Genomic DNA, 26,047 nt, shown 5'->3' with positions numbered 1-26,047 from the left:
TGCCATTCTATGAAAAGGCCAAGGGTACTCCGAGCTTGGGGCCTCTCTGTGGCAATGCTCTCAGCTAGCAGTATTCTTCTCCCAGACAGTCACATGGCTCGATTCCTTACTTCCTTAGTCTTTGATCAAATATCACCTTGTCCACAAAGCATCCCCACTTAGAAGAGTACCCTCCACTCCATGTCCTGTCACTCTGCTCTATTTTTTTCCACATCAAACATAGCTTTATAACATACTAGATAAGCTGCATACTTGTTATGTTTTTGTGTATTGTCTGGGTTCCTGCCCCCACCAGAATCTAAGTACGTCAACCATAGGAATTTTTGTGTTTTACTTATCTCTTGATGTATATCTTTTTTTTTTTTTTTTTTTTTTAAAAACGTAAGCTCTATGCCCAATGTGGGGCTTGAACTCATGACCCTGAGATCAAGAGTCCCATGCTCTACTGACTGAGACAGCCAGGTGCCCTTGATGTAGATCTTGAGCATCTAGAATAGTGTCTGGAATATTATGGACACCATAAATACTTGTTGGATGAATGAAAAGATAGTGCTAATTTGATATTTATTTTAAAAAATGTACTCCCTTGTTGCTACCCCTTATTTGCTTAAACTCTGGGGTCTTTGAGTTTTGTAAGAAACATTTCAATGACCTTATAATAACATATACCTGCTTTAACTTACCTATGAAGTCCCAGATGAAGACATTCTTGTGGAAGATGCGGGCAGATTTGAATCCATGATGAAAGACTTGTTCAAGTGCCACAACCAGTCCATTTTCTCCACACAGCAACACCGTGAGGCTTCCTCTCTGTGGAGCAAAACACACAGTGCCAAAGAATAATCTGCTACTTCTATGTTTAAGAAAATGCTAGAGAAATAGGTGCTGAGAACAGCTATGAAGCACATTTTTGTAGCTCTCAGAAAGCTTACAAATAAAAACTAACGTACCCTCTACTGCCTTATGTATCATGTATAAAAATGGCTTTAAAATCCTACATATTAAGTTTTACAGATCATACCTCTTTTTCAGGTTTATGAAAATGTTTCACAATATTATTCACAGCTTCTCCAATTCCTTCTTGGATCTGTCCAGCATTGGGTTCTGAAAAAATAATGAACAGTGGCTGAATTCTCATGCAAGGGAAATAAACTAAAGTACTATGGGGTATCGCTTGTATCCACCAGACAGGAAAACACTTCACCACAGTAGGCTGGCTTGTCAGGACCCCTGTGAAATTTGCCTCAGGCCAGTTCAGCTAAGTGGGAGGCATCTTGGCACAAAGGAAAAGAATCCAAGAGATCCTTAGATTCAAATTCCAACCTTACCACTTGCAATCTATAACCTTAGTTAGATGTCTAACTTACTCTGAGTCTGAATTTCCTCAGCCTTAAAACAGGGAAAATATACACCTTATGGGTCACTGGGAAAGGTGAATGAGATATTACAGGTATAAATCATCTGGCATGGTACCTGTCACAAAGAGCTAGCAAACCCCTGGATCTGAGGAGTGAGGTGGGAAAGACTCACAGCATCACTCACAGGTACCCCCTTATCCTATCTACCTCTGAGTCCCTTAGTGGGCACACACCCAGGTTTGTGAAGCTCTGAAGGGCTAACCTGAAATCTGTGTTTTTGCTATTGTGTTGAAAATAAAGGGATGGGGGCATCTGGGTGGCTCAGTGGGTTAAAGCCTCTGCCTTCAGCTCAGGTCATGATCCCAGGGTGCTGGGACTGAGCCCCACATTGGGCTCTGTGGGGAGCCTGCTTCTCTTCCTCTCTCTCTGCCTGCCTTTCTGCCTATTTGTGATCTCTGTCAAATAAATAAATAAAATCTTTAAAAAGAAAAGAAAAGAAAAGAAAGGGATGATGCCTGGTATGCTGCAGCAGTCAAAGCCCAGAACTGCTTCCTTTTCTGATACTCAGTCCATCTGAGCATTGCTTCATTTGCATGACCCCCCCCCCCACCCACATGCTTAGGGCCTTGTTCTTGGGGGAGACTGTGGTGGATTGCTTGACTGGCATCTAAACTGCCTTTGCCTCCCAAAATCCAAAAATGTTAAAAAAAAAAAAAAAAAAGATGGTAAACAGATTCTAGGGATAGAAGTAGGTAGGTAATAAGAGAAAAAATTTAATTTTTGATAATGTCTTATGGTGATGAACTATTAAATTTAATTTATATGTCATACTGTAAAGGACAAGCTATACATTCTAGTGTTTTAGAATCTTTGAATTCGTACTTCTGGAGGATTTCTTGCATAAAACATTCTCCAGGTAAAACTCAAGTAAGTTTTTTCCACACCAATGCATAAAAATTGTTAAAATGGGAACCTCTAATGATTGAAGGACTGATACTGTGGCTTCTTCAGCTGCTAGTTATTTTTTTCCTTTCTCTGAATATATTTTTTAAATATTCATTTTTTCCCCCAGTAATCCCTATGTCTAATGTGGGGTTCAAAATCATGACCCTCAGATCAAGAGTCATATGCTCTACCAACTAAGCCAGTCAGGCAACCCTGAATATTGTATTTTTTTAAACATGATGATCTTGGGACACCTGGGTTGCTCAGTTGATTAAGTGCCTGCCTTCAGCTCAGGTCATGATCCCACAGTTCTGGGATCAAGTCCCACATCAGGCTCCCTGCTCAGTGGACAGTCTGTTTCTCCATCTGCCCCACTTATGCATGCACGCTCTCTCTCTGTATTTCTCTGTCTCAAATGAAAAAAATACAATATTTTTAAAAAAGTAAATATGAAGACTTATTTTGAAAACTTTTATTCATTCTAAAATAGCACTATACTAATCAGTCGTATTTTATTTATTTTTTAATTTTTTAAAAGATTTTATGTATTTGACAGCGAGAGATCACAGGTAGGCAGAGAGGCATGCAGAGAGAGAGAGAGAGAGGAGGAAGCCCAGTCTCCCCGCTGAGCAGAGAGCCTGATGCGGGACTCGATCCCAGGACCCTGAGATCATGACCCGAGCTGAAGGTAGAGGCTTAACCCACTGAGCCACCCAGACACCCCTATTTTATTTATTTTTAAAGATTTTATTTTTTTAAAGTAATCTCTATACTTGTGATCTCTGTCTGTCAAATAAATACACTCTTAGAAAAAAAAATTAAGTAATCTCTACACCCAACATTGGGCTCAAACTTACAACCTCAAGATCAAGAGTCTCATGCTTTACCAACTGAGCTAGCCAGGAGCCTCTAATCAGAAGTATTTTAAAACTGATTTAAAGCTTTTAGTTCTCTAAATATCACCTGCACACACTGTGAGAAAATGCCAATCACCCATCTCTGAATTTCAGGTTATTTAAAAATTTCTACCTATTGAGTAAGGAAAGAAAATATGACCAAAGTAGGGAGTAAGGCCTCCTAAAACAGTATATCCAAATAAACTGGGACTGTTTTAGAAGTTCTAATAATTTGGATGGACTGGACTAAAATCTTTTATGTCTTTTTTATTTTTATTTTTTATTTTTTTTTTAAAGATTTTATTTATTTATTTGACAGGCAGAGATCCCAAGTAGGCAGAGAGGCAGGGAGAGAGAGAGACAGAGGAGGAAGCAGGCTCCCTGCTGAGCAGAGAGCCCGATGCGGGTCTTGATCCCAGGATTCTGGGATCATGACCTGAGCCGAAGGCAGAGGCTTTAACCCACTGAGCCACCCAGGCGCCCCCTTTTATGTCTTTTTTAAAAAAAATTTATTTATTTGATAACACAGAGAGTGAGAGAGCACAAGCAGAAGGAGTGGCAGAGGGAGAGAGAGACACCAGCTCCTAGCTGAGCAGGAGCCAGATGCAGGGCTTGATCCCAGGGCTCTGGGATCATGACCTGACTGGAACGCAGATGTTTAACCAACTAAGCCACCCAGGTGCCCCCTTAAGTCAGTCTTCTAAGTCAATTTAGGATAACATACAATAAGTTCACCAATTTTAAGTGTACAATTTGATGAGCTCAGACAGATGTATAGTCACTAAACTACTGCAATCATAATACAGAAAATTCCTATCAACCCAAAAAGTTCCCCTGTGTCCCTTTTCAGTCAATCCCCTTCCCTAACTCTCAACTCCTGGCAACTGAAGCTCTGCTTTCTATCATTATTATACTGCCTTTTCTAGAATTTGGTCTAGATGGAATCATAGAACATTTAGTCTTTTGTGTCTGTTCTCTTTTACTTTAGCATAATGCTTCTGAGAGTCACCCATATTGTTAGATACATCAGTAGTTTGTTCATTTTTAGATACCACTGAGTACTATGCCACTGAATAGATACAGCACATTCTCCTTATCCGATCACCAGCTGGTGGATACTGGATTATTTCTATTTTGACTATTATGAATGAAGCTCCTATGAACATAGGACTGCAAGTATTAGTGTAGCTCCACATGTTCACTTCTCTTGAGTAAATACTGAAGAGTGGGATTCTGTGTCAAGTGTATGCTAAAGGTGTGCATGTCTTTAGAATAAAGTACCAAACTGTTTTTCCTTTGTCATTCCTACTAACATTCCTCTGAGCATTCCACTGCTCTCCATCCTCACCAACATTTGGTATTATCAGTCTTTATAATTTTAGCTTATCTAGTAAGTATGTGAAGTCTAATTCTGAAGGCAACAAGGAATTATGAATCAGGGGAATATTTTGAGAAAGAATGGGGGGGGGCTGGGTGGTTCAGTTGGTTAAGCCTCTGCTTTCAGCTCAGGTCATGATCCCACGACTCCCTGCTCAGCTGGGAGCATGCTTCTCCCCATCTCTCTGCCTATCACTCTGCCTACTTGTGCTCTGTCAAATAAATAAATAAAATCTTTAAAAAAAAAAAAGAGTAAGGACAATTTTTAGGCTATATCTAATAGTTAATATACTGCCATGTGCTAATAAATGGACAGGGACTAAAGATATTTAAGGAAACCTCTTTGTTGGTAAACTGAAGACCTCTCAGGTTCTGTTATATTCTACTTATGGCTTTATTGTCTATGGCTGAAATAAAACCACTTCCATGATAAACTTCTGTAAATTTTCACTAAATCATACTGCCTCTGTTTTAGTTTTCTGTGGCTCCTGTAATAGATTATCACAAAGTTGATGACTTAAAACAACATACATCTATTCACTCATTGCTCCGGAGTGCCAGGAATCAGAAATTATCGCCGGGCAGAAATCAGGGCAGCTCTGAGGCTCAAAGGAAGAACATACTCCTCACCTCTTCAAGCTTCTGTCAGCTGCTGGCATTCTCCGGCTTGTGGCTGCATCACTCCAATTTCTGCCTCCCTCTTTTAAGAATATGTATGACTGCATTTAGGGCCCACCTAGATAATCCAGGGTAATCTGCCCATCCCCAAATCCTTAAGTCAATCACATTTACAAAGTAACATTTACTGATTCTGGGATTAGGATCTAATACTCTCGGGAGACATTATTCAGCCTACTAAAGACCATATTAACATAAATTGGAAGTTTATGGTAGTATTAAAAATGGCATGTAAATACAGCATCCTATCTATAGAAGTCACTCCTCTATAGTATTTTATTACTTCTGTAGGAATACAGGTGTAGGGACAGGAATTTTTAGATTTTCTATTTATTTGAGAGAGAGAGAGAGAGCACGAGAGGATAGAGGTCAGAGGGAGAAGGAGACTCCCCGCTGTGCAGGGAGCCTAATGTGGGACTCAGTCCTGGGACTCCAGGATCATGACCTGAGCCTAAGGCAGCTGCTTAACTAACTGAGCCACCCAGGTGCCCTTGGAGAGGAATTTTTATTTATTTTATTTTTAAAAATTATTTATTTATTTATTTGACAGAGAGAGATCACAAGTAGGCAGAGAGGCAGGCAGAGAGAGAGGGGGAAGCAGGCTCCCTGCTGATGAGGAGCTCGATCCTAGGGATCCTAGGACTCTGAGATCATGACCTGAGCCTAAGGCAGAGGCTTAACCCACTGAGCCACCCAAACACCCCCCCCCCCTTTTTTAGAAGTATAATCTACCCCACAACATGGGGCTTGAACGCATAACCCCAGTATCAAGAGTCTCATGCTCTACTAACTGAGCCAGCCAGGTAGGTACCTTTCCTCCTTTAAGTTTCAGTCAAAATATTACTTAGTCACATTTCCATAGCTTAATTAAAATAGAACAAGCAGTTTTTATTTGACTTTAATATCTAAATTCTTCAGGTTTTTAATTATTTGTTAATTCTTACCTTATTTTTTCCCTTTCCTCTCTCCTTGCTCTTTCAAATTCTGTTTGCCCAAATTAATTTTCCTTCACTTTCTTTTTTTTAATCTTGCCACATTTCATTAACGTATGTTCCCTGTGAAATGGCCCCATGATGTCTGCAACATCTGAGGCATACTGCAAATTTAACAATCAGTGATGGTACTTACTGGTGGTTTTTCCTGTCAGTGAAGTGATGCTCAGTCTCCGAGCCGAGGTGGGGGATTTCTGCTGGGGTGGAGTCCGACACTGCTTTACCAGATCCTCATCTGCCACCGAGGTCATCAATTCCCCAATAAGGATTCTCTCCAGGCTTCCATCATCAATGCCTTTCCCCAACCACCGCCCGCATGGGAACCTTATAGGTCAGAAAAACAACTTCTCCATCACCAGTACTTCACTAGTTTTAATCAGAATTTTTAAAATGGCACCATGGGTGAAGCCCATCATTTTAGTGTCTATGGGTTGTATTTTAAATTTAATTTTAAAATTTCAAACATACAGAAAAGTAGAGAGAATTGTATAACAGACACCCATATTCTTTATGTTTTGCCATATGCTTTGTTTTTATTTTATGTTGGAAGTATTTTACAGTACATTGCACACATCAGGACATTTTACCCCTAAAAACACTTCAGTATGAATCTCTGAAGAATAAAGACATTCTCTCTTATATAGCCAGAAATTGTTACCACATTCAAACAAATTAAATTGGTTCACTCTTTTCTTATACCTCACCTATATTAAAATACTGTGGTTAGTTCTGACAAGAATATTTTCAAACTACAAGCTAATATGGAAGTTGAGTTATAGGAGAAAAGAAAAACAGTGTTTCCAAAGAGGAGTACCAGCTCTAACCAGTAGAGTCCAAAAGATCCTTTCCTCCTACTAAATTAATTACTTCAAGCTGCCCTTTTAAATTTTTTTTTTTTTTTTTAAACAGAGTTATATCTTTTCCAACACTTGTGGACTAGGCATTGATAGCACACACAAATAATTTTTTAGAGGTTTTCTGGGGGCAATTTTGTATTACATAAAAGGTAAAACTAAGGGGCACCTAGGTGGCTCAGTCAGTTAAGTGTCTGCTTTCAGCTCAGGTCATGATTCCAGAGTCCTGGGGTCAGGTACCCACCCCCAAACTCCCTGCTCAGCAGGGGGCCTGCTTCTCCTTCTTCCCCTGCAGCTACTCCCTCCACTCTTGTTGTCTCTTGACTCTGTTCTCACTCTCTCAAATATGTAGAAAATCTTAAAAAAAAAAAAAAAAAAAAAAGTAAGACTAAACAACACAACAACCTAAACTAAGATTCAGAAGGCAGTGAGAAAGCTTTAGAAAGAAAATAATTCTTTTTTTAAAGTTTGTTTTAGTAATCTCTACATCCAACATGGGGCCCAAAATCAGTATCCTGAGATCAGGAGTCACACACTCTTCCGACTGAGCCAGATAGGCACCCCAGAAGGAAGCAATTCTTAAACCTTTTCTTGTCTAAAAAATCTCAAAGAAAGAATTCTGAACTCCCAAGGACATTTACTTACCTGTATGTATGTCCTGTGATCTCATTTCTGACCATGACACAATCCACTAGCCATTTGGCTAACAGTCCCGAGTTATCGTGACCAATCTGAACTGTGGTCAGCTTCCCCAAGTTCTGGCACTGGAGGGACAGGACCACAGGTTATTCAGAGCTTGATCCCACTCCCACTACTGCTTAGTTTTAGTGGTGGCACTTTGGTTTCATCTAATTTAACAACTGCAGAAGACTCATCCTGCATAATGTGCTCTGCTTTGTAGTAGAGAAATATATTCACATCCAATATATCCCATCTAATGAGCTAGGACACATATGAACAGTAACCATCAAATGAGGGGACTATATAAGGTGCTAGAGATGTAAACAAGTATTAGAAAAACACTGGAAAAGGAAAAGTTATTTCTAACTGGGGAACCCAGAATTTGCACCTTTATGGAGAGAATAATTTCAAGAAGCGGCAAAAGAATGCTATTTAGATTCAGTTACAGTGAAGTCAGGAAAATAAATAAATAAATAAATAATCACTGACATAGCTGTTTTTCTGTTTCTAATAAAATGCCAAGGCAGAACTGACCTGAAATCTCACCTACTAGAAGCCTTTGAAGCTATCATAAAAAAAATACAGTTATCAATATCCTTCCTGGCCATCAGTGGACAAATACAAAAGAAAGCAATAAAAGGAATAGTAAAAATAAATGTCAATTAAATTCTGACTTTTAAATTCTGGCAAAATATCACAGAACCCCCAAATGACTATATATGGTTAGGAACATCACAGCTATGAATTCTTAAAGCCCTTGACTTTGTATCAAGGTGAGAAGACATCACAGTCATTCACATGAGGGAGCATGGTGTCTTCAATTAGCTGTGGCAGGAAAGATGGAAAGAAGTAAGCAGAAATGAGAGAGTCTGGAAACAGTAATGATGGAACTTATAATAGAGTTTATGTTTCATACTTGCTAGTCAAAGAAAACCCAAGCATTTTAATCTTTTGTGTATAGTGAGTCTATTTTAGATAAAGAGGGCTAAAAGGGGCTCTTAGGTGTGTTATGACTAAGTGGAAACTGCTATTCCTAGACCCCAAGGAACATGGAAACAGGATACTCAGTCAGTACTACTTCTCTCCTGAAACAAGAGCAGGAGTTTGTCTTCCTCCTGCATTCCAGGATCAGCCTGCAGGGGGGCTCAAAGACAAGGGTGAGACCTGAAAACTGACTACCATATCAAAAAATATTTTTATAGATCACGCTACAAATGTCACCATGTGGTTTATAAGCCATAAGCCTGGGTGTCAGCTCTCCTGTCCCTCTGTTCAGGTGGCAGAGAGCATTTTACAGTAAGAAAGAGAAACACTGTGGGAAAAGCATTTACTTGAATGTTCCCTACTTGCCCACTTCTGTGCAAAGCACCAGCAATCATGGAATAGAACCTAGCAAAGCCCCAAAGTATTCCATTACAAGTAGAAAAATAGAGCTTAATAACTAAAATTATAGCAATAAAAATATAAAACAAATAACTGTGTTTAAGAGAACTTTAGGTGTATACTCACAAAAATGATCCTGCATGCTTGAGTACTCCTTTGTATTATTTGATTTGAGGACACATGAAGAAGTAAAACCGGAATCCTTGTGTAGAACTATGTATGACATTTTTCTGCTAAGAAAGGTATTACCTGAACCTACCTCAAAAGTCATTTCAAGGAGGTTTTTGGGAATCTGCATTACTCCCGTGTCTCCTAGCTCTCCTGACACACAGATCCAAGGGTTCGATGTGATGATCGCATTGCTCAGCTTTTTGATGGGGATGATCACAGACCTATATGGAATCACTGGAAGAACAATGTTGAAATTAAAAATCACAATAAAATCCTTCTGATAATAAGGGAAATATATATTAATGACTCTGTTGGCTTGCACAGTTTGCTTATGATCTTTCAAGATGTGCTTACACAGAAGATGAGATTACCTCTTCCAATCTATAAATGAGGTCCAGTTTATAAATCACAAGTCCAAGCTTGTGACAGTTTCCATGGCATATTTATCACCAGGTATGCACGACATGCAGAGTATCACCATGGTGACATATGTAACCTCTACATTCACAAAAAGCAATCCCAGGCATTAATACCAGAACTGACTCCTATACAAATTTTCATTGCTTTCATGTTTTAAATTTTGTTCTAAAATCAAGTATACTAGGGAGCATGGTTCCTGATGTAGGTTCATATGTAAAAGAGGGTGAATGGCTTCTTGGACACTACTGCCTTATTGCTAATTTCCTCAAGGCAATGTTTCAGAATGTTCCCATCCCAACTGTACAGCTCGTTATGCAAAGCCAAGAGTAATAAACAGTACCATTCTGGATATAACAAAGTGTATAAACCACAATTTGGAAAGCTACTGAGGCCACTCAGGTACAAGAGGAGCCCTGGGGAAGAATTAAGATGTACAAAGCAATCTGTGTGCAACTTTTCCCTTTTCCTCTAAAGAGCCCTAAAGGCTCTTTAGAAGGCACACCACTAGATGTCACTGTCCTATCACTGTCTTTTGCTCAAACAGGGTAGCACAATAAAGACATTGCACTCCCTCCATTCTCTTTTAAAAGTGGGGATGGTTCAAACACTGGCGTAATTTTATCCCTCAGAGTCATACTTGTTTGTTTTTTTTTTAAAAGCAGGGTAGAATCAATTTTTTTTTGTATCCTTGGAATTTCTGCTCCTTTAGTCAAAAGAAAGGGTCTCAGAAGTCCTCCTTGAAAGATCTACACATACGATGATACACATTTATTGGACAAGGTGCCCAGATACAGCCTCAGAAAATGAGATCATGGTTCAATGCACTCTTAGATAAGGAAACTGAATGGGATTAACGGTTCATTTCCCTAATTTTACATAAATGACTTTCTTTATGTTAGGTGAATAACCTCCCTTTTGGTCTTTTCATTTTGGCTGAAGGAAAGGAAAATGTCAGAGAAAAAGCCATACTTTCATGGTTTAGTAATCATAAGAATCAAATGGGTTTTGAAACGGAAAGCAGAAGAGGTTAGTACAAGACTTTATTTTAGGTGTCAGAGGCTTCTCTCAGTCCTTTCACTGAGAGGATTAGAAAAGCTACAAAAAAAAAGGGTTTAGGGTCAGATGCACAACTGTGATTACATCAAGTATAAAAAGGAGTAATATTATTAAACCTAAAATTATTTCTTTCATGAAGATCTCAATTCTTCAGAGTTCTTACATGGAATCTATAGACACAAGTAGGATCTTAGGATAACTACCTGGGCTACTTCTTTTAAGACTGTACATAACATCTTAGACTCTTTTTTAAAAAAAAGATTTATTTATTTATTATTTGAGAGAAAGCGGGGGGATGGTAAGGGAAGGGCAGAGGGAGAGGGAGAGAATATCTCAAGCAGACTCCCCACTGGGTGGGGAGCCCAACACAGGGTTTGAGGTCATAACCTGAGCTGAAATCGAGTTGGGCGCTTAACCCATTAAGCCACCTGGGCACCCCTAACATCTTAGCTTCTTACACCAGCAGTAATGTACTAAACTGACTGATAGTTTTGGGGTGCTTGGGTGGCTCAGTGGGTTGGGCCTCTGCCTTTGGCTCTTTTCATGATCTCAGGGTCCTGGGATCAAGCCCCGCATCAGGCTTTTACTCAGCAAGAAGCCTGCTTTCCCCTCTCTCTTTGCCTGCCTCTCTGGCTACTTATAATCTCTCTCTCTCTGTTAAATAAATGAATAAAATCTTTAAACTGATAGTTTAGATACTAATGGATAGTTGGCAGATACTACTGCTTGGCCTAATACCCAGTTCAGCTCAATGTTTCCTTGTCTGCTTCTATCAGAGACTAGAAAGCCAAAACCTACTAATTTTTAGCCAGTGACATGTTGTATTTATTGGGATTTCTTAGAAAATCCCGTTTTTCTAGCACAGGTTCTGCCCCTGACTCCTTGGCACTCCTTCCTTCTTCCCTAGAAGGTGGAATGAGAACAGCCATCTTAAGACCATGAGATGATTAGCAAACACTGAGGACTGTCTAGAAGAGAAGGACAAAGACTCTGGGTCCCTGAACATACCATAGGCTATTTTTAAACTTCTTATAAGAAATATGAAACCACCTATTTGTTTAAAGCACTGTTTTCCAAGTTTCTGATTCTTGCAGCTAAACACAATTTCTGATACAAGTAAAAATTCTCCAAAGTGGGTAAGGGGAGCCACTGCACCTAAGAATTAGTACTAGTGAATAAATGCGATAATTTGACTTTCCATCAAAAACACATCTCCAATCAGCATTTCCTCCTTCTACAATCCTACATTATTCCGTAAGGTCTTAAAGTCTTTCTGAATCATCAAAGTTTACTGATGTTCACAGTTCCATACATTTATTATGGTATGCTGATTTTTAAAATTTTATGTGTTTTATGTAAGATACTGGATGATTTGTTTAATAAAACTTTTTTTTTTGAAGTAAGCTTTAGGCCCAACATGGGGCTTGAACTCATGACCCTGAGATCAAGAATTGCATGCTCCACAGACTGAGCCAGTCAGGGGCCCCTAATCAAACATTCCTTTTTAACCTCCAGCCCATTTCCTACTGTAGACTGGGGTTCCTGGAAAGCAGATGAAGTCAGAAGTCAGCATGCAAGATGTTGCTCCTGGGATCACCATGTGGCTGAGAGAAGCTGAACTGTGATATGTGATACAGTGCAGTGAAGTCCTCAGCTGATGCCACAGTTAAGTTCTAGAACAGCCCTATGATAGTCCTAGGATGCTGGCTGGCCCTGCTAAGGAGGGATCATCTTGGGAGGGTTGGGAAGGGGAAGGTAGTTTGTTCTGGTGAGGCACTCCCCACAGAGGCTGGCAGCTGAGGACTGCCTTCCCAAAGCAGTCCCAGCTGCTGGGGCACAAGCTTCATTCTTAAATAGAGGTCTGGGGCCTGCCTCACAAACAGTCCATTTCACTGTACTGTCATATATGTCACTTGTAAAAATATAAACTCTTATTCCATTAGTTGCCTGAGCAACTCTTCACTTATTAGCCAATTCTCCAGACTTACTGATAGTGGTGAACACACTGGTGAAGCAGAAGTAGTCAACTGCATTGAGGGAAAGAAGATGGTAAAGAAACTGCTCTCTTTCTTCTTCACAGCGTAGAAAAGCATAACGCTTATAAAGCTTCCTAGGAATGGGTAAGACAAGCACAAAATAACAGTTTATTTTTCATGCTTTTCATTATGTCTTGTACTAAAAATAAACACATTCATTTAGTCAAAGTCAAATGCATTTGTTTTACTTTTGGGACTCAGTCCTAAGAGTATAATATGAATTACAGGCAAGGCTTACTCACAGATGTCCACTAAAATGTTATTTGTAAAAGGAAAAATGTATCATGGTATATGCATACACTGGAATACTGTCTGAGCATTGAAAATAAAGTTTATAAAAATTTTTTTTAAAGATTTTACTTATTTATTTGGCAGAGAGAGAGTGAGAGTGCACAAGTAGGCAGAGTGGCAGGCAGAGCAAGAGGGAGAATAAGGTTCTCTGCTGAGCAGGGAGCCCCATATGGGACTCAATCCAGGACCGTGGGATCATGACCTTAGCTGAAGGCAGCTGCTTAACCCATGAACCACCCAGGTGCCCCTAAAGTGTTTTAACAACAAAAACAAAACTACTACTAAAAATAAGTAATTTTAAGCACATACATTAAAGCACTTTTCCAAGTGTATTATATTAATATATTAATCCTCATGATTACCCTTTGAAGTAAGTCTACTGGCATTCTCATTTTATAAATTAGGAAAACAGACATACAAAAAAATATCTTGTCCAAAGTCATTCAAATAGTAAATAGTAAAGGCAGTATATGAACAAAGTCATTCAGTCTTCTGAGCTTAAACTCTTACAGTGAAATGTTTATAACACACCAAGCTAAAAAAAGGATGATACCAGGGCTCCTGGCTGGCTCAGTCAGAAGACGATGTAACTCTTGACTATTGCGGTTGTGAGTCTGAGCCCTAGGTTGGGTGCAGAGATTACTTAAAAATAAAATTTTTAAAAAATGATACTGAAGGGGCGCCTGGGTGGCTCAGTGGGTTAAGCCTCTGCCTCCGGCCCAGGTCATGATCTCAGGGTCCTGGGATCAAGCACAGTATTGAGCCTCTCTGCTTAGTGGGGAGCCTGCTTCCCCCCACCCTCTGCCTACTTGTGATCTTTCTCCTTCTGTCAAATAAATAAATAAAATCTTAAAAAAAAAAAAAAGACACTGAATTGTGAATACAGTATAATCTTAACTAAGAGAGCATGCATAGAAGAAAGTACAGAAGAAAACATGCAAAATACTTGGTATTTACCGTTATGTAGTGGGATTTTCTTCTTTTTCAAGTAGCTGTACACCCAACATGGGGCTTGAACTTAAGACCCAAGATCAAGAGTTTCATGCTCTACTAACACCCAGGTGTGCAACTATATATAAGTATGTATTTATAAAACTGTGCACCACATGTGGGGCTTGAACCCATGACCCTGATATCAAGAGTTGCATGGCTCTACTTACTAAGCCAGCCAGTCACCCCAAGGCACACAACCTTTACATAGCACTTTATGTACTTTGGACATAGTAGACATGAATGATTTATAATGGGCAGGGATGGGTAAGGGGAGTAACTAGTTTCAGAGAACAAGACTAGGTTCACAGCCTGTATCTAACTTTGTATTCTTTATCAAACCTACTCATCTTAAAATGCTCTGGGGTCTGGGGGCGGGGGGAGTAAGCAGCCCAGTGATGATGTGTACAAATACAAAACTATAAAAAGAATTGTTACCATGATGAGATTTCAATGCAAGGTCAAGTCTGAGTACTTTGTTGAGTTTTTTGTGTAGCTTTGCTCTAGAGACCTAAGTCCTCAGGCTTCAAATTAGCTCTAACATATATATTATGCAGATGATGCATTTTAACTAAGAGGGTTTCCTGAGGGAGTAAAGGGAGACCTACGTAAACAGTTAACAATTAAGTAACATGCAACTGATTGCTTTCCTGGCTCTAAACGATTGAATGTAAGCATTCGCCAAGACTCTCAGAAGAAACCTCTTAATGTGGACTTTTTTTTTTTTTTTTTTTGCTACTTCAGGTTTTGTTGTGATCTTTACAATATAAGGTTTACATAAATTCAACCTATCTTTTGGATGTTACTGTCAGCCTGTGAGAACTAGTTAGGTTTTTTTCTGGTTGAGAACAGAGCAATCTGGCCTTTGGCTGTCAAGCCTGGTGTGTGTCCTCCCAGGTAAAATCAAATACTATGTCAAACCATGGAGTTTCCAAAGCACATGCCTGTTAGAAAGGAAGAACACGCATGCACAGGAATCAGCAATTTGTGCTGAAGAAGTCAGTCTGCCAGCTTATGCACTCTGTTTTGCAGACACAGGTCACAGAAGCAGAAATCTCTAAGAGGCTGTCTCTTACTTGGTGAGTGGCTGGTTGGAGAGCAACTGCTTCAGATGCTGAGACAAGAGCTTCTTTTCTAGAGATAGTCTTATCCATGCCCGAGCTCGTCCGACATCTGTCTTGATCTCACTCATGTTCTGAATATGCCTACAGAACAGGAGCAACAGTAAAGATATAGATCCTAAGAATAACCTTGAGCTGGAAAAGAACTAACGCATTACAGCACCTTTGCACAGAATATTTCTTTCATACTTAGCAAAAGTGTGAACGGGTGATACACACTTTAAGTTGATTAAACTGCTCAAAGATTCCATCTGAATATTGAATTCAGCCCCACATCAGAATCACCACTACAACACATGCATATGGGCAATGCCCTCAGATAAAGCAGTTAACACTCCTTTCTTCTTTCAGATTTTATTATGTTCTTGTTTCACCCTCATGGTTACCTGTAACCTGGTTATTCTTGACCATCAAGAAAATAAAAGTAACAATCTATGTTGAATATTGAAGTTTTTATTCAAATTAATTGGTCTAGTTTGACTATCTGTCACAAATTTAATCCACTGAATTGTTTTTCAAGTAGTTTCTGGACAACATATGGAAAATATGAAATCTACTTTCCATGGCACTTTAAGATACCTTTTTTTTTTTTAACTTATAAATTCAAAATTCTTAAGCTTTTAAAAGACTTTGAAAATTGTGCAGCCACAAAAGAAATTGTTTGGTCAAACCCCAACTGAATGTTACATGTATGTATAGATTAATATTCTGTGTAAAAGTCAATGCTATACCCAGAAAGACTCAGTTTTTTTTTTTTTTTTTCCTAAAGATTTTACTTATTGGGGTACCTGGGCAGCTCAGTTGGTTAAGTGGCTGCCTTTGGTTTGGGTCATGATCCCAGGGTCCTAGGATTGAACCCATGTCAGGCTCTCTGCTCAGTAGGGAGCCTGCTTCTCCCTCTCCCTCTGCCCACCCTTCTTGTGCTCTCTCTGCCACTCTCTCTCAAATAAGTAAAATCTTAAAATAAAGGAGTTTTATTTATTTACCTGAAAGAGAGTGAGCAATCGAGCATAAGCAGGGGGAGAGGCAGGCAGAGGGAGGGAGAAGCACACTCTCCATGGAGCAGAGAGCCAGACAATCGGTTCAACCACAGGACCTGGGGATCATGACCTAAGCCAAAGGCAGACACTTAACCAATTGATCCACGTAGGCTCCCCTGAGTTTATCTTCCTCAATGATTTTCCTCCTAAAAGGGAAGAAGAATTGGGCAGGAAAGGCTAGCCTAAGGGGCAGGGTAATTTTAAAGCAACTATAATGGGTCAAGAAAGTCTTTTTGTGATTGTGACCCACCATCCCTTCCTCTGATTTTTTTTTTTTTAACATCCAGAATGACTCATCCTAGTTGTAATTAAGTATTACAACAAACCCTTTTCTCTATTGATTCTAAGAATTAAGAATAAGGAATATCCTCCCCATAAAATATACACATATTCTCTTTTTAAAAATATTTAATTTTTAAGTAGTCTCTACACCCAACATGGGACTCAAACTCATAACCCTGAGATGAAGAGTCACACGCCTCACCAACCAAGTCAGCTAGATGCCCCTCTTTTATCCTTTCCTTTTCTCCCTTTCTCCTTCCCCTCCTCTCTTAATCCCTGGATCTGAAGATTTAGACCTTCAAGCCTCAGTGCTTATATGTGATCAAAGACTCTTAATAACAAGATGCAAAGCATTATATCACATTACACAGACACATTGATGAGGTAGCTTAAAAACAAGTCAGAATGAGGTATTAAAAGAAAATTCTGTGGCTATTTTTGTAGGGCTTATCCTACCTCAACTCATTTCTCAGATTTATGATACACTGATTTATCTTTAAGGGCTCATACCAGTATACAAGGTCACGAATGGCAAAAGCTGTTGCCAGGCAAGCGGTTCTTACGGATGGTGCTGGTAGTGGGGGGACACTTGACAACCCAATCTGGCGCCCCTAGCATGAGCCTATGAAGCGGCACTGGCTCTTCCTCTACCCTGCTGTCATTTCTCCAATGATGACACAGCTGAGTAAAAGCAACAGAGGGAAAATGCTCAGGCATTTACCACTTAGAGTTCAGCAGTATTTATAAGGTACCCTGTGAGTGCAGTGCCAAGTCAGAGCTCACATAACTGAGGAATACCAAGTTGATTCAAAGTGTATTTACTGAAAATGAATCTACACTAAGTCTGATAAGCACTTATGTTGTATAATCTTTTCCTCAGTATTCTTTCTACTCTATAAAGTAAAATCAGGTACACAGGCTGCTCAATTGATTGAGCATCTGACTCTTGATTTCGGCTCAGGTCATGATCTCAGGGTCCTGAGATGGAGCCCTGTGTTGGCTCCACGCTGGGTGTGGAGCCTGCTTAGGATTCTCTCTCCCCATCTGTCCCTCCTCCCTCACCCCTCCCCTTACTGTCTCTATCTCAAAAAAAAAAAAAAAAAAAAACAAAAAAAAAACAAGAACAAAAACAAAAAAAGTCCACACAAAAAACCAACCAACCAACCAAACAAACAAACACGAAACAGTAAGACCTACTGAAATAAATTTTATGTTGGCCTTAAGCAAGTTATCTGGAGACACAGTAGGTAAGAATGACAAAGTGAAAAATAATTATAATTTGATAAAACAATCTATGTTTAAGGAAAATGAGAAGAACTGGAATATATAATGTGCAGTCTATTTTAGGTAGCAATCAGCATTCCCACCACAGAATTATTTACACTAGGCTTTTTTTGGAAAGAGGGATAGGAGTTGGGAAATGAGGACTCCTGACTCTTTTCCTCAAGTCCACCTTCGGCTCAGGTTAAGATCTTGGGGTCCTGGGATCAAGCCCCACATCAGGCTCTCTGCTCTGCGGGGAGCCTGCTTCCTCCTCTCTCTCTGCCTGCCTCTCTGCCTCCTTGTGATCTCTGTCAAATAAATAAATAAAATCTTAAAAAAAAAATACTGGCTCCTTAATATAATTCCTTTGTTCCAGAACTTGCAAAAACGCACAGGATACAGTCCAAACTGTGCAGGCTCACATTTAAGACTTACTACCCCTCAGTCTCATCCTATCTTCCTATTGAAAAAAATTCCATTCTAGACAGCTGACTCATAAGACTTTGCATTCCATTACTTGAAGTACTTTCTTCTCGTTTCCCTATTTAATTCTATTTGTGTCTGAGATCTCAGCTTCTTCTAGATACCTTTCCATGACCACGACAGCCTCCCATGACCTCTTCAATTTACAAAATTCTATAGTCTAATCTGAATTTGCCTTGTACTGCTTATTATTTTTGTAATTCTCTCTTGGTATACATTTTTCTCAGCTGTAAAAGCTATCTGGGAAAAGGAGCCCACTATTCCTCATCAGCCTGGAAGCCTTCTTGGTACCCTATAGGGGCTAGCACATAACAGGAGCTCAAAATCTCTGTTGCTGGGCGCCTGGGTGGCTCAGTGGGTTAAGCCACTGCCTTCGGCTCAGGTCATGATCTCAGGGTCCTGGGATCGATCCCCGCATCGGGCTCTCTGCTTGGCAGGGAGCCTGCTGCCTCCTCTCTCTCTCTGCCTGCATCTCTAACTACTTGTGGTCTCTCTCTGTCAAATAAATAAAATCTTAACAACAACAACAACAACAACAACAACAACAACAAAAACTCTGTTGCTTTGTAAATCTCTATCTAACTTTATGCTTTAAAACAATTTTTATATGTTATTTAACTGTAATCCAAATCTATCTAAAATCTTCTGTGTAGCTGTACCATTTAAATCTGCTTTTAACTGGAATAATTTATTATAGATAACTAGAATGGAATTCAGCATAATATTACCTAAGTATTACTTCCAAAACAGAACCTGTTAATTCACAGAAAAGCATATATGGCATGGCTTAAATAACTTATTTACCTGATTTATTTCTAATGCTTCTACAAAACTTTCTAATTACGTTTTTTTTCTTTAAATATTTTATTTATTTGACAGAGACAGAGACAGCAGGAGAGGGAACATAAGCAGGAGGAGTGGGAGAGGGAGAAGCAGGCTACCCACCGGGCAGGGAGCCCGATGCAGGGCTTGATCCCAGGACCCTGAGATAATGACCTGAGCCAAAGGCAGTCGCCTAACCAACTGAGCCACCCAGGCGCCCCATATCATCATTATTTCACTGTAAGAATGAGAAAACAGAGTAACTGAGACTAAGTGATCCATTTAAGGTCACAGAGATAATATTATTCTAGAGATATCATCCATATTCTACCAATTACTTTTTCCGCACACTCACACTTTTAGAGAATCTCCCCTTCCACAAACCCAGAACACACAACTCTACTTACCACCATGACCTATGGCCCCATAAGCCCAATCCTTCAGCTACAATGGACCAAATAGGAATGTGTCTGATCTAAACTGAGCTCACTAGATTTTCTCTCGGAAACTAGGAATTAGTATACTAGAAGAAAATCGTGTTAGTTTTTTTTGAATGCTAAAATTAAGAAACAATGTTAAAGCCAGAGCTTGGGCAGGCAAGCATGTACACAATGAAACAGAAAGAAAGGGGAAGGGAGGCAAGGGAAGGGTAGGGGAAGAAGAGCAGATGTGAAAGGAGAAACAGCAATGATATGCTTCCAGTGAGAGAGTGAGAGTAATCTGCGACAAGACTGTTAGCAGTTGTTTCTGTTCTTGGATTCTGAAAGATACCCTCACCTTTATCTCTAACAAATCCATCCCTTTTTACTGAAGTTGGTTTGAATGGGCTTGTGTTTCCTAAAATCAAATGATTTTTAGGAATGGCAGTACCTCTAAATTTGAATCCACATTTCCTGAATCCAAAACCAGTGCTTACCTCACAATATGTATCATTAACAAAACCCAGTTTTATTCATTCATTCAAACCTGGTATTATTTATTAGAGAAATTAAGGGGTAGCTGATTTAAGTTCATATTCTGTACAGCCATAAAAATTCCTCAAAATATTTCTTCCTAGGGTAATAAAATCAATCATAACTACTTAATTTTAGTGTAGAATAAAGCCAGATGCTCATAAGCACGTAAGTAGACATTACTGGTAAAAAGTCTGTTTGAATAGTCAGATGACATGTACATGGCTACTCTGGAAAGAAACTGGTAATACTGGTAACACCATGATAAGCTCTTTTAAATGTAGATAATTTGTACATTATTTACTGCCCCCAGCCCTTCTCTATGGAACAAAAAAATCATTCTACAACTGACAGTCTGGTGACACTTGGCTTCTACAAGGTCTTGGGAGTTGTCTACAATACTAAGACAAAGAGGAAAGCTTTTAGATATATCTGTCCTGGACTCAAAGCTAAGCAATCTGGTGTCAAGACTCTTGACAATTATGAGGACTCAAAGTGCCCATGTCTTTTTGCCTCAAGAGATAAACCTGGAAAGATAGGAGGTACTAACAGAGTCATGTGCCCTACAGAGACAGGGGACTCAGAAAGGTATACTGATCTTAGAAAATAAGTTTTTTCTTACATGATCTTTCTTTTTCTCTGTCTAGCCTGAAAAAAGTCAAGGTTTATTTTTGTTTATTTTAATTTTTTAAAAAAGATTTTATTTATTTGATAGAGACAGAAATAGTGACAGAGACAGCGACAGGGATAGTGAGAGAATAGGAAAAAGCAGGCTCGCCGCTGAGCAGGGACCCTGACGTGGGGCTCAGTCCCAGAACTCTGGGATCATGACCTGAGCCAAAGGAAGGGCCTTATTAACTGACTGAACCACCCAGGTACCCCTAGAAATCAAGGTTTAGAATATTACTTGGGTGTTTTTCTTTAAGCAAAAGCATCTATATCAACTATGTAGATAATGATCAAGGACTAAAATGAAGCACTTGTAAAGAACCTGAAAACAGGGAACCTGTCCACTGAGAGTAAAAATAATCCTGTCCACTGAGAGTAAAACTTTGAAGTAAATATATCTTGATTAAGAACAATAATGTATAAAATGTCAACTGAAGGGGCCCTGGGTGGCTCAGTCATTGAGTGTCTGCCTTCAGCTTGGGTCATGATCCCAGGGTCCTGGGATCGAGCCCCGGATTGGGCTCCCTGCTTGGCAGGAAGCCTGCTTCTCCCTCTGCCTCTCCCCCTGCTTGTGTTCCCTCTCTCCCCGTGTCTCTGTCAAATAAATAAATAAAATCTTAAAAAAATGTCAGCATAAAGGGGCAGAATGGAAGCAGAGAAAAGGGAGAGACAACCACGGGCAGTGTTTTCTTCAGGGCTTCCTGAGATGATGGCAGTGCCAGGAACATGAGGATAACTCTCTGCTTCGGAAGACAGCAAGCAGTCTTCTGATCTTTACCTAGCTTCCAGGTGGCAGAATATCCATATTGGTGAAAAATAATGTTTTGGTTTGACTAGCTTCCTGTGATCCTCTCCTCACCTGGTCCTTGATGTGACCAGAGCTGACAACGACTGAACTCCAGCCCATTATTTGTACAGCTCCCTTAGGTCTTTGAAGTAAATGTCTTGATTAGTAGGATTCAGTATCTTAGAGTGTGACTACATTTTGGTTTACTAATTATTTGCTTTCTGAGCTCATAAACCTCATGTGGACTGTGAAGACCTCGAAAAGAGTGCTGGTCTTATGTCAAAATAAACTGGGAAGTCATACCCATCAGAATGGCTACTGTCAAAAAACCAGAAAATAATAAGTGCGGGTGAGGAGGTAGAGAAACTGGAATCCTCGTGCGTTGCTGGTAGGAATATAAAATGGTACAGCCACTGTGGAAAAAGTATGGTGGTTTTTCAAGAAATTAAACATGGAATTACCATATGATCAAGTAATTCCATTTCTGGGTACTTGCCCAAAAGAACTCAAAGCAGGGCATGAACATATACATGTATACCCACATTGATAGTATTCACAATAGCCAAAGGATGGAAAAAACCCAAATGTCTACCGATAGATAAATGAATAAACAAAATGTGTATATGTAAGATGGAATTCTTACCTAGAAAAGGAAGGAAATTCTGACACATGCTACACATGGGTAAACATTATAAACATCTGATAATGAACATTTCAAAAGCTGTTAAGACTACGTGAAACAGGGCGCCTGGTGGCTCAGTGGGTTAAGCCGCTGCCTTCGGCTCAGGTCATGATCTCAGGGTCCTGGAATCGAGTCCCGCATCGGGATCTCTGCTCAGCAGGGAGCCTGTTTCCTTCTCTCTCTCTCTGCCTGCCTCTCTGCCTACTTGTGATCTCTCTCTGTCAAATAAATAAATAAAATCTTAAAAAAGAAAAAAAGACTACGTGAAACAAACCAGATGCAAAAAGCATGGTTCTTCTTAAATGAGGTACCTAGAACAGTCAAATTCAGAGAGGCAGAAAATTAAATAGTGGGTACCAGGGGCTGGGGGAGGAGGGAGAATGGGGAATTATTTACTGTTCAATGGGCAAAGAGTTTCAGTTTGGGATGACAAAAGAGTTCTGGAGATTGACAGTGGTGATGGGTTCCACAACAATGTGAATACACTTAATGGTAAGTTTTATGTTTTATACATATATAAAACATATATAAAATTATTACATAGGTATTTTTTCTTAAATAATTTAGAAAATTTTAATGCCAGTATTCACATACAGTATTGTATTAACTTCAGGTGTACAATATAGTGAGATTCAGCAATTCTATTTCTCAGTGCTCATCACGATCAGTGTCCTCTTAAACCTCCTTTACCTATTTCACCCATCCTCTCACCCACCTCCCCTCTGGTAACCATCTGTTTGTTCTCCACAGTTGAGTCTAGTTTTTTTGGCTTGTCTCTTTTTCCCCTCTTTGTTCATTTGTTTAGTTTCTTAAATTCAACATGGAAGTGAAATCCTATGGTATCTATCTTCCCCTGTTTTGCTTAGCATTATACTCTCTAGCTCCATCCTTATTGTTGCAAATGGCAAGGTTTACTTTGTTTTTATCATATTACTTTGTTTTTTAAAAAAGGTGAGTGTGGGTGGCTCAGTCAGTTTAGCATCTGCCTCTTGATTTCAGCTCTGATCATGATCTCAGGGTTCTGGTATCAAGACCCACATGGGACTCCCTGCTCAGTGGGGAGTCTGCTTGCCTTCGTCTCCCTCTGCTGCTCCTCTGCTCACACGTGTGCTTGCTCTCTCTGTCACATAAATAAATTTTTTTTTTTAAAGATTTTATTTATTTATTCGACAGAGAGAGATCACAAGTAGGCAGAGAGGAAGGCAGAGAGAGAGGAGGAAGCAGGCTCCCTGCTGAGGACCCTGAGATCACGACCCGAGCCGAAGGCAGCGGCCTAACCCACTGAGCCACCCAGGCGCCCCACATAAATAAATCTTAAAAAAAAAAAAAAAAATCCAGAGACAGATGGCAGAATCTATGTGATGGGTATAAGAATGTGTTCATCTTTTGAGTTTGTTGTATGGTTAAAATTTTTTATGATAAAATGTTAGGGAAAACCCTGAGAAGTCTTTTCTTCACAACTCCTTTCTACCTTATGAAACACTTTTTAAAAAGCAATCAATCAGTCAAAATTTTAAGATTTTATTTATTTATTTTATTTTATTTTATTTTTTAAAAAGATTTTATTTATTTATTTGACAGAGAGAAATCACAAGTAGTCGGAGAGGCAGGCAGAGAGAGAGAGGGAAGCAGGCTCCCCGCTGAGCAGAGAGCCCGATGCGGGACTCGATCCCAGGACCCTGAGATCATGACCTGAGCCGAAGGCAGCGGCTTAACCCACTGAGCCACCCAGGCGCCCCAAGATTTTATTTATTTATTTGATAGAGACAGCAAGAGAGAGAGAGCACAAGCAAGGGGAGTAGGAGAGGGAGAAGCAGGCTTGCCACTGAGCAGGGAGCCCCATGCGGGGCTCGATTCCACCAGGGCCTAAGCTGAAGGCTGATGCTTAATGACTGAGCCACCCACATGCTTCAAATTTTTTCGTTCTTTCTTTCTTTCTTTTTTTTTTTAAAGATTTTATTTATATATTTGACAGACAGAGATCACAAATAGGCAGAGAGGCAGGCAGAGAGAGAGGAGGAAGCAGGCTCTGCTGAGCAGAGAGCCCGATACGGGGCTTGATCCCATGACCCTGGGATCATGACCTGAGCTGAAGGCAGAGGCTTAATCCACTGAGCCACTCAGGTGCCCCTCAAATTTTCTCTTTTTAAAGTAAACTCGATGCCCAATGTGGGGCTTGAACTCATGACCCGAGATCAAGAGTTGAATGCTCTACTGAGCCAGTCAGGCATCTTGCCAACCAATCAAGTTTTATTAAAAGCATCTATCATTTGGTCAAAACATCACTTTAGGATACTCGGGAGTCTTCTTCAGATTTTTTAGAAGACGAAAATTGAAAGCCAAAGTAACCCTTATGTGTTAAGTCACATGACATCAATTTTGCAATTGAGTATCCTGAACAAATACAGATTTAGTCCAGGTTATACTAAATTATATTTAAACTGCTGTGCAGACTTATCTGCACATCTGTGTCTAGTCACAGCTGGTATTTTCCTTCCAATGTTGACAAAGGCTGACACCTTATATCTAGTTAGAAAGAGACCTGACCTATGGTCAGGAAACCTTAGTTCTAGTTCCATTTTTGCTATTGATTGGCAATATGGTCGGGATGCCAGGGTGGCTCGGTTGGTTAAGCGTCTGTCTTTGGCTCAGGTCATGATCCCAAGGTCCTGGGATTGAGCCTCACATGGGGCTCCTTGCGTGGGAATCAGCTTTTCCCTCTGCCTGCAGCTCCCCCTGCTTGTGCTATCTCTGTCAAATAAATAAATAAATAAAATCTTGAAAAAAGGATTAGTGATATGGTCTTAGACTTAACCAGCCTGGGCCTGAGCTTCCCTATCTGTAAAAAGCAGCTATGCAATAGGACTTCTTAAGTTCCTTCTATATTCTAAAATTTAAATCAATTAGGAAAAAGTATCTTAGCAATCACTACCTTTTTAAGGCTTTGAAACTGTAACCAAAATAACTGAATAGCTGTCTGGCCAGTTGAATCAGGTAAAGGTATAAAAATATATGCAAAAATGTTAGATAAGCACCCCCCCCACCCCAGCCAAACACACCCTCATGCATACTCACAGAGTTTAAAATAGGCAAATCCTTCATTTAACAATTAATTGAGCACCAATTATGTGTTGGACTCCATTAGCACTTACTAGCAATTCAACAGTTTTCACAGATAGATTGCCTCTCTCATGAAGTTTACAAACAGTGTGAGAAGAACAAATAACTAACTGCTATGGAGAGGATTAAAATAGGGGTGTGAATGAGAGTGCCTGGGTGGCTGCTTTATACAAGTGACCTGGGAGGCTTCTTGGAGGAAGCAACATTTGAACTAAGATGCAAATGATAAGATGGAGGTTGGCCTGTGGAAATTTTTCTGGGGCAGGTGTCAGAGGAAAGCTCTCAGGTGAAGGGAATAGGTAGAAAAAGCTCCACGGCAGGAAGCAAGGAGGATGGTAGAAGATATCACTATCAAATCAAGTAGGCTCTGCCAACCAGGGCAAGGGATTTGGAGTTGGGTGCTTTTTTTTTTTTTTTTTAAGATTTTATTTATTTGAGAGACTGTGAGAGAGAGCGAGCGAGCGAGCGAGCACAAGGAGGGGAAGAGGCAAAGGGAGAGAGAGAAGCAGGCCCCCGTCTGAGCAGAGAGCCTGATGCAGGGCTCCATCCCAGAACCCTGAGATCATGCTCTGAGCTGAAGGCACACGCTTCAATAGCTGAGCCACACAGGCAGCCCAAGGGATTTGGATTTTATTCTAAGATTACCATACTACCTATAGGGAGGATGAATTACAATAAAGCAAGCATGATATGCTAT

General features: G+C 39.9%; 1 protein-coding gene across 6 annotated transcripts in view; it reads right to left on the bottom strand.

The window, feature by feature from the left end:
- DENND5B (DENN domain containing 5B) overlaps positions 1-26,047 on the bottom strand; it is a 184,878-nt gene that overhangs the window by 8,890 nt on the left and 149,941 nt on the right. For all 6 annotated transcript variants that reach the window (XR_014314193.1, XM_082740656.1, XM_082740655.1 and 3 more), the window contains 7 exons: positions 15,205-15,333; positions 12,800-12,921; positions 9,424-9,569; positions 7,746-7,864; positions 6,383-6,570; positions 1,022-1,104; positions 684-810 (listed from right to left, as the gene is read on the bottom strand). Coding sequence is in view for 5 of the 6 variants with exons in the window: in XM_082740656.1 (XP_082596782.1) it covers positions 684-810; positions 1,022-1,104; positions 6,383-6,570; positions 7,746-7,864; positions 9,424-9,569; positions 12,800-12,921; positions 15,205-15,333 (914 nt within the window). In the remaining variant the exon portion in view is untranslated. The remainder of the gene's footprint in view (positions 1-683; positions 811-1,021; positions 1,105-6,382; positions 6,571-7,745; positions 7,865-9,423; positions 9,570-12,799; positions 12,922-15,204; positions 15,334-26,047) is intronic.

The sequence above is a fragment of the Mustela nivalis genome, assembly GCF_964662115.1.
Source record: "Mustela nivalis genome assembly, chromosome: 7".
NCBI lineage: Eukaryota > Metazoa > Chordata > Mammalia > Carnivora > Mustelidae > Mustela > Mustela nivalis.
Note: the sequence above shows the minus strand (reverse complement) of the source record. Positions and strands in the feature narration are given on the sequence as shown.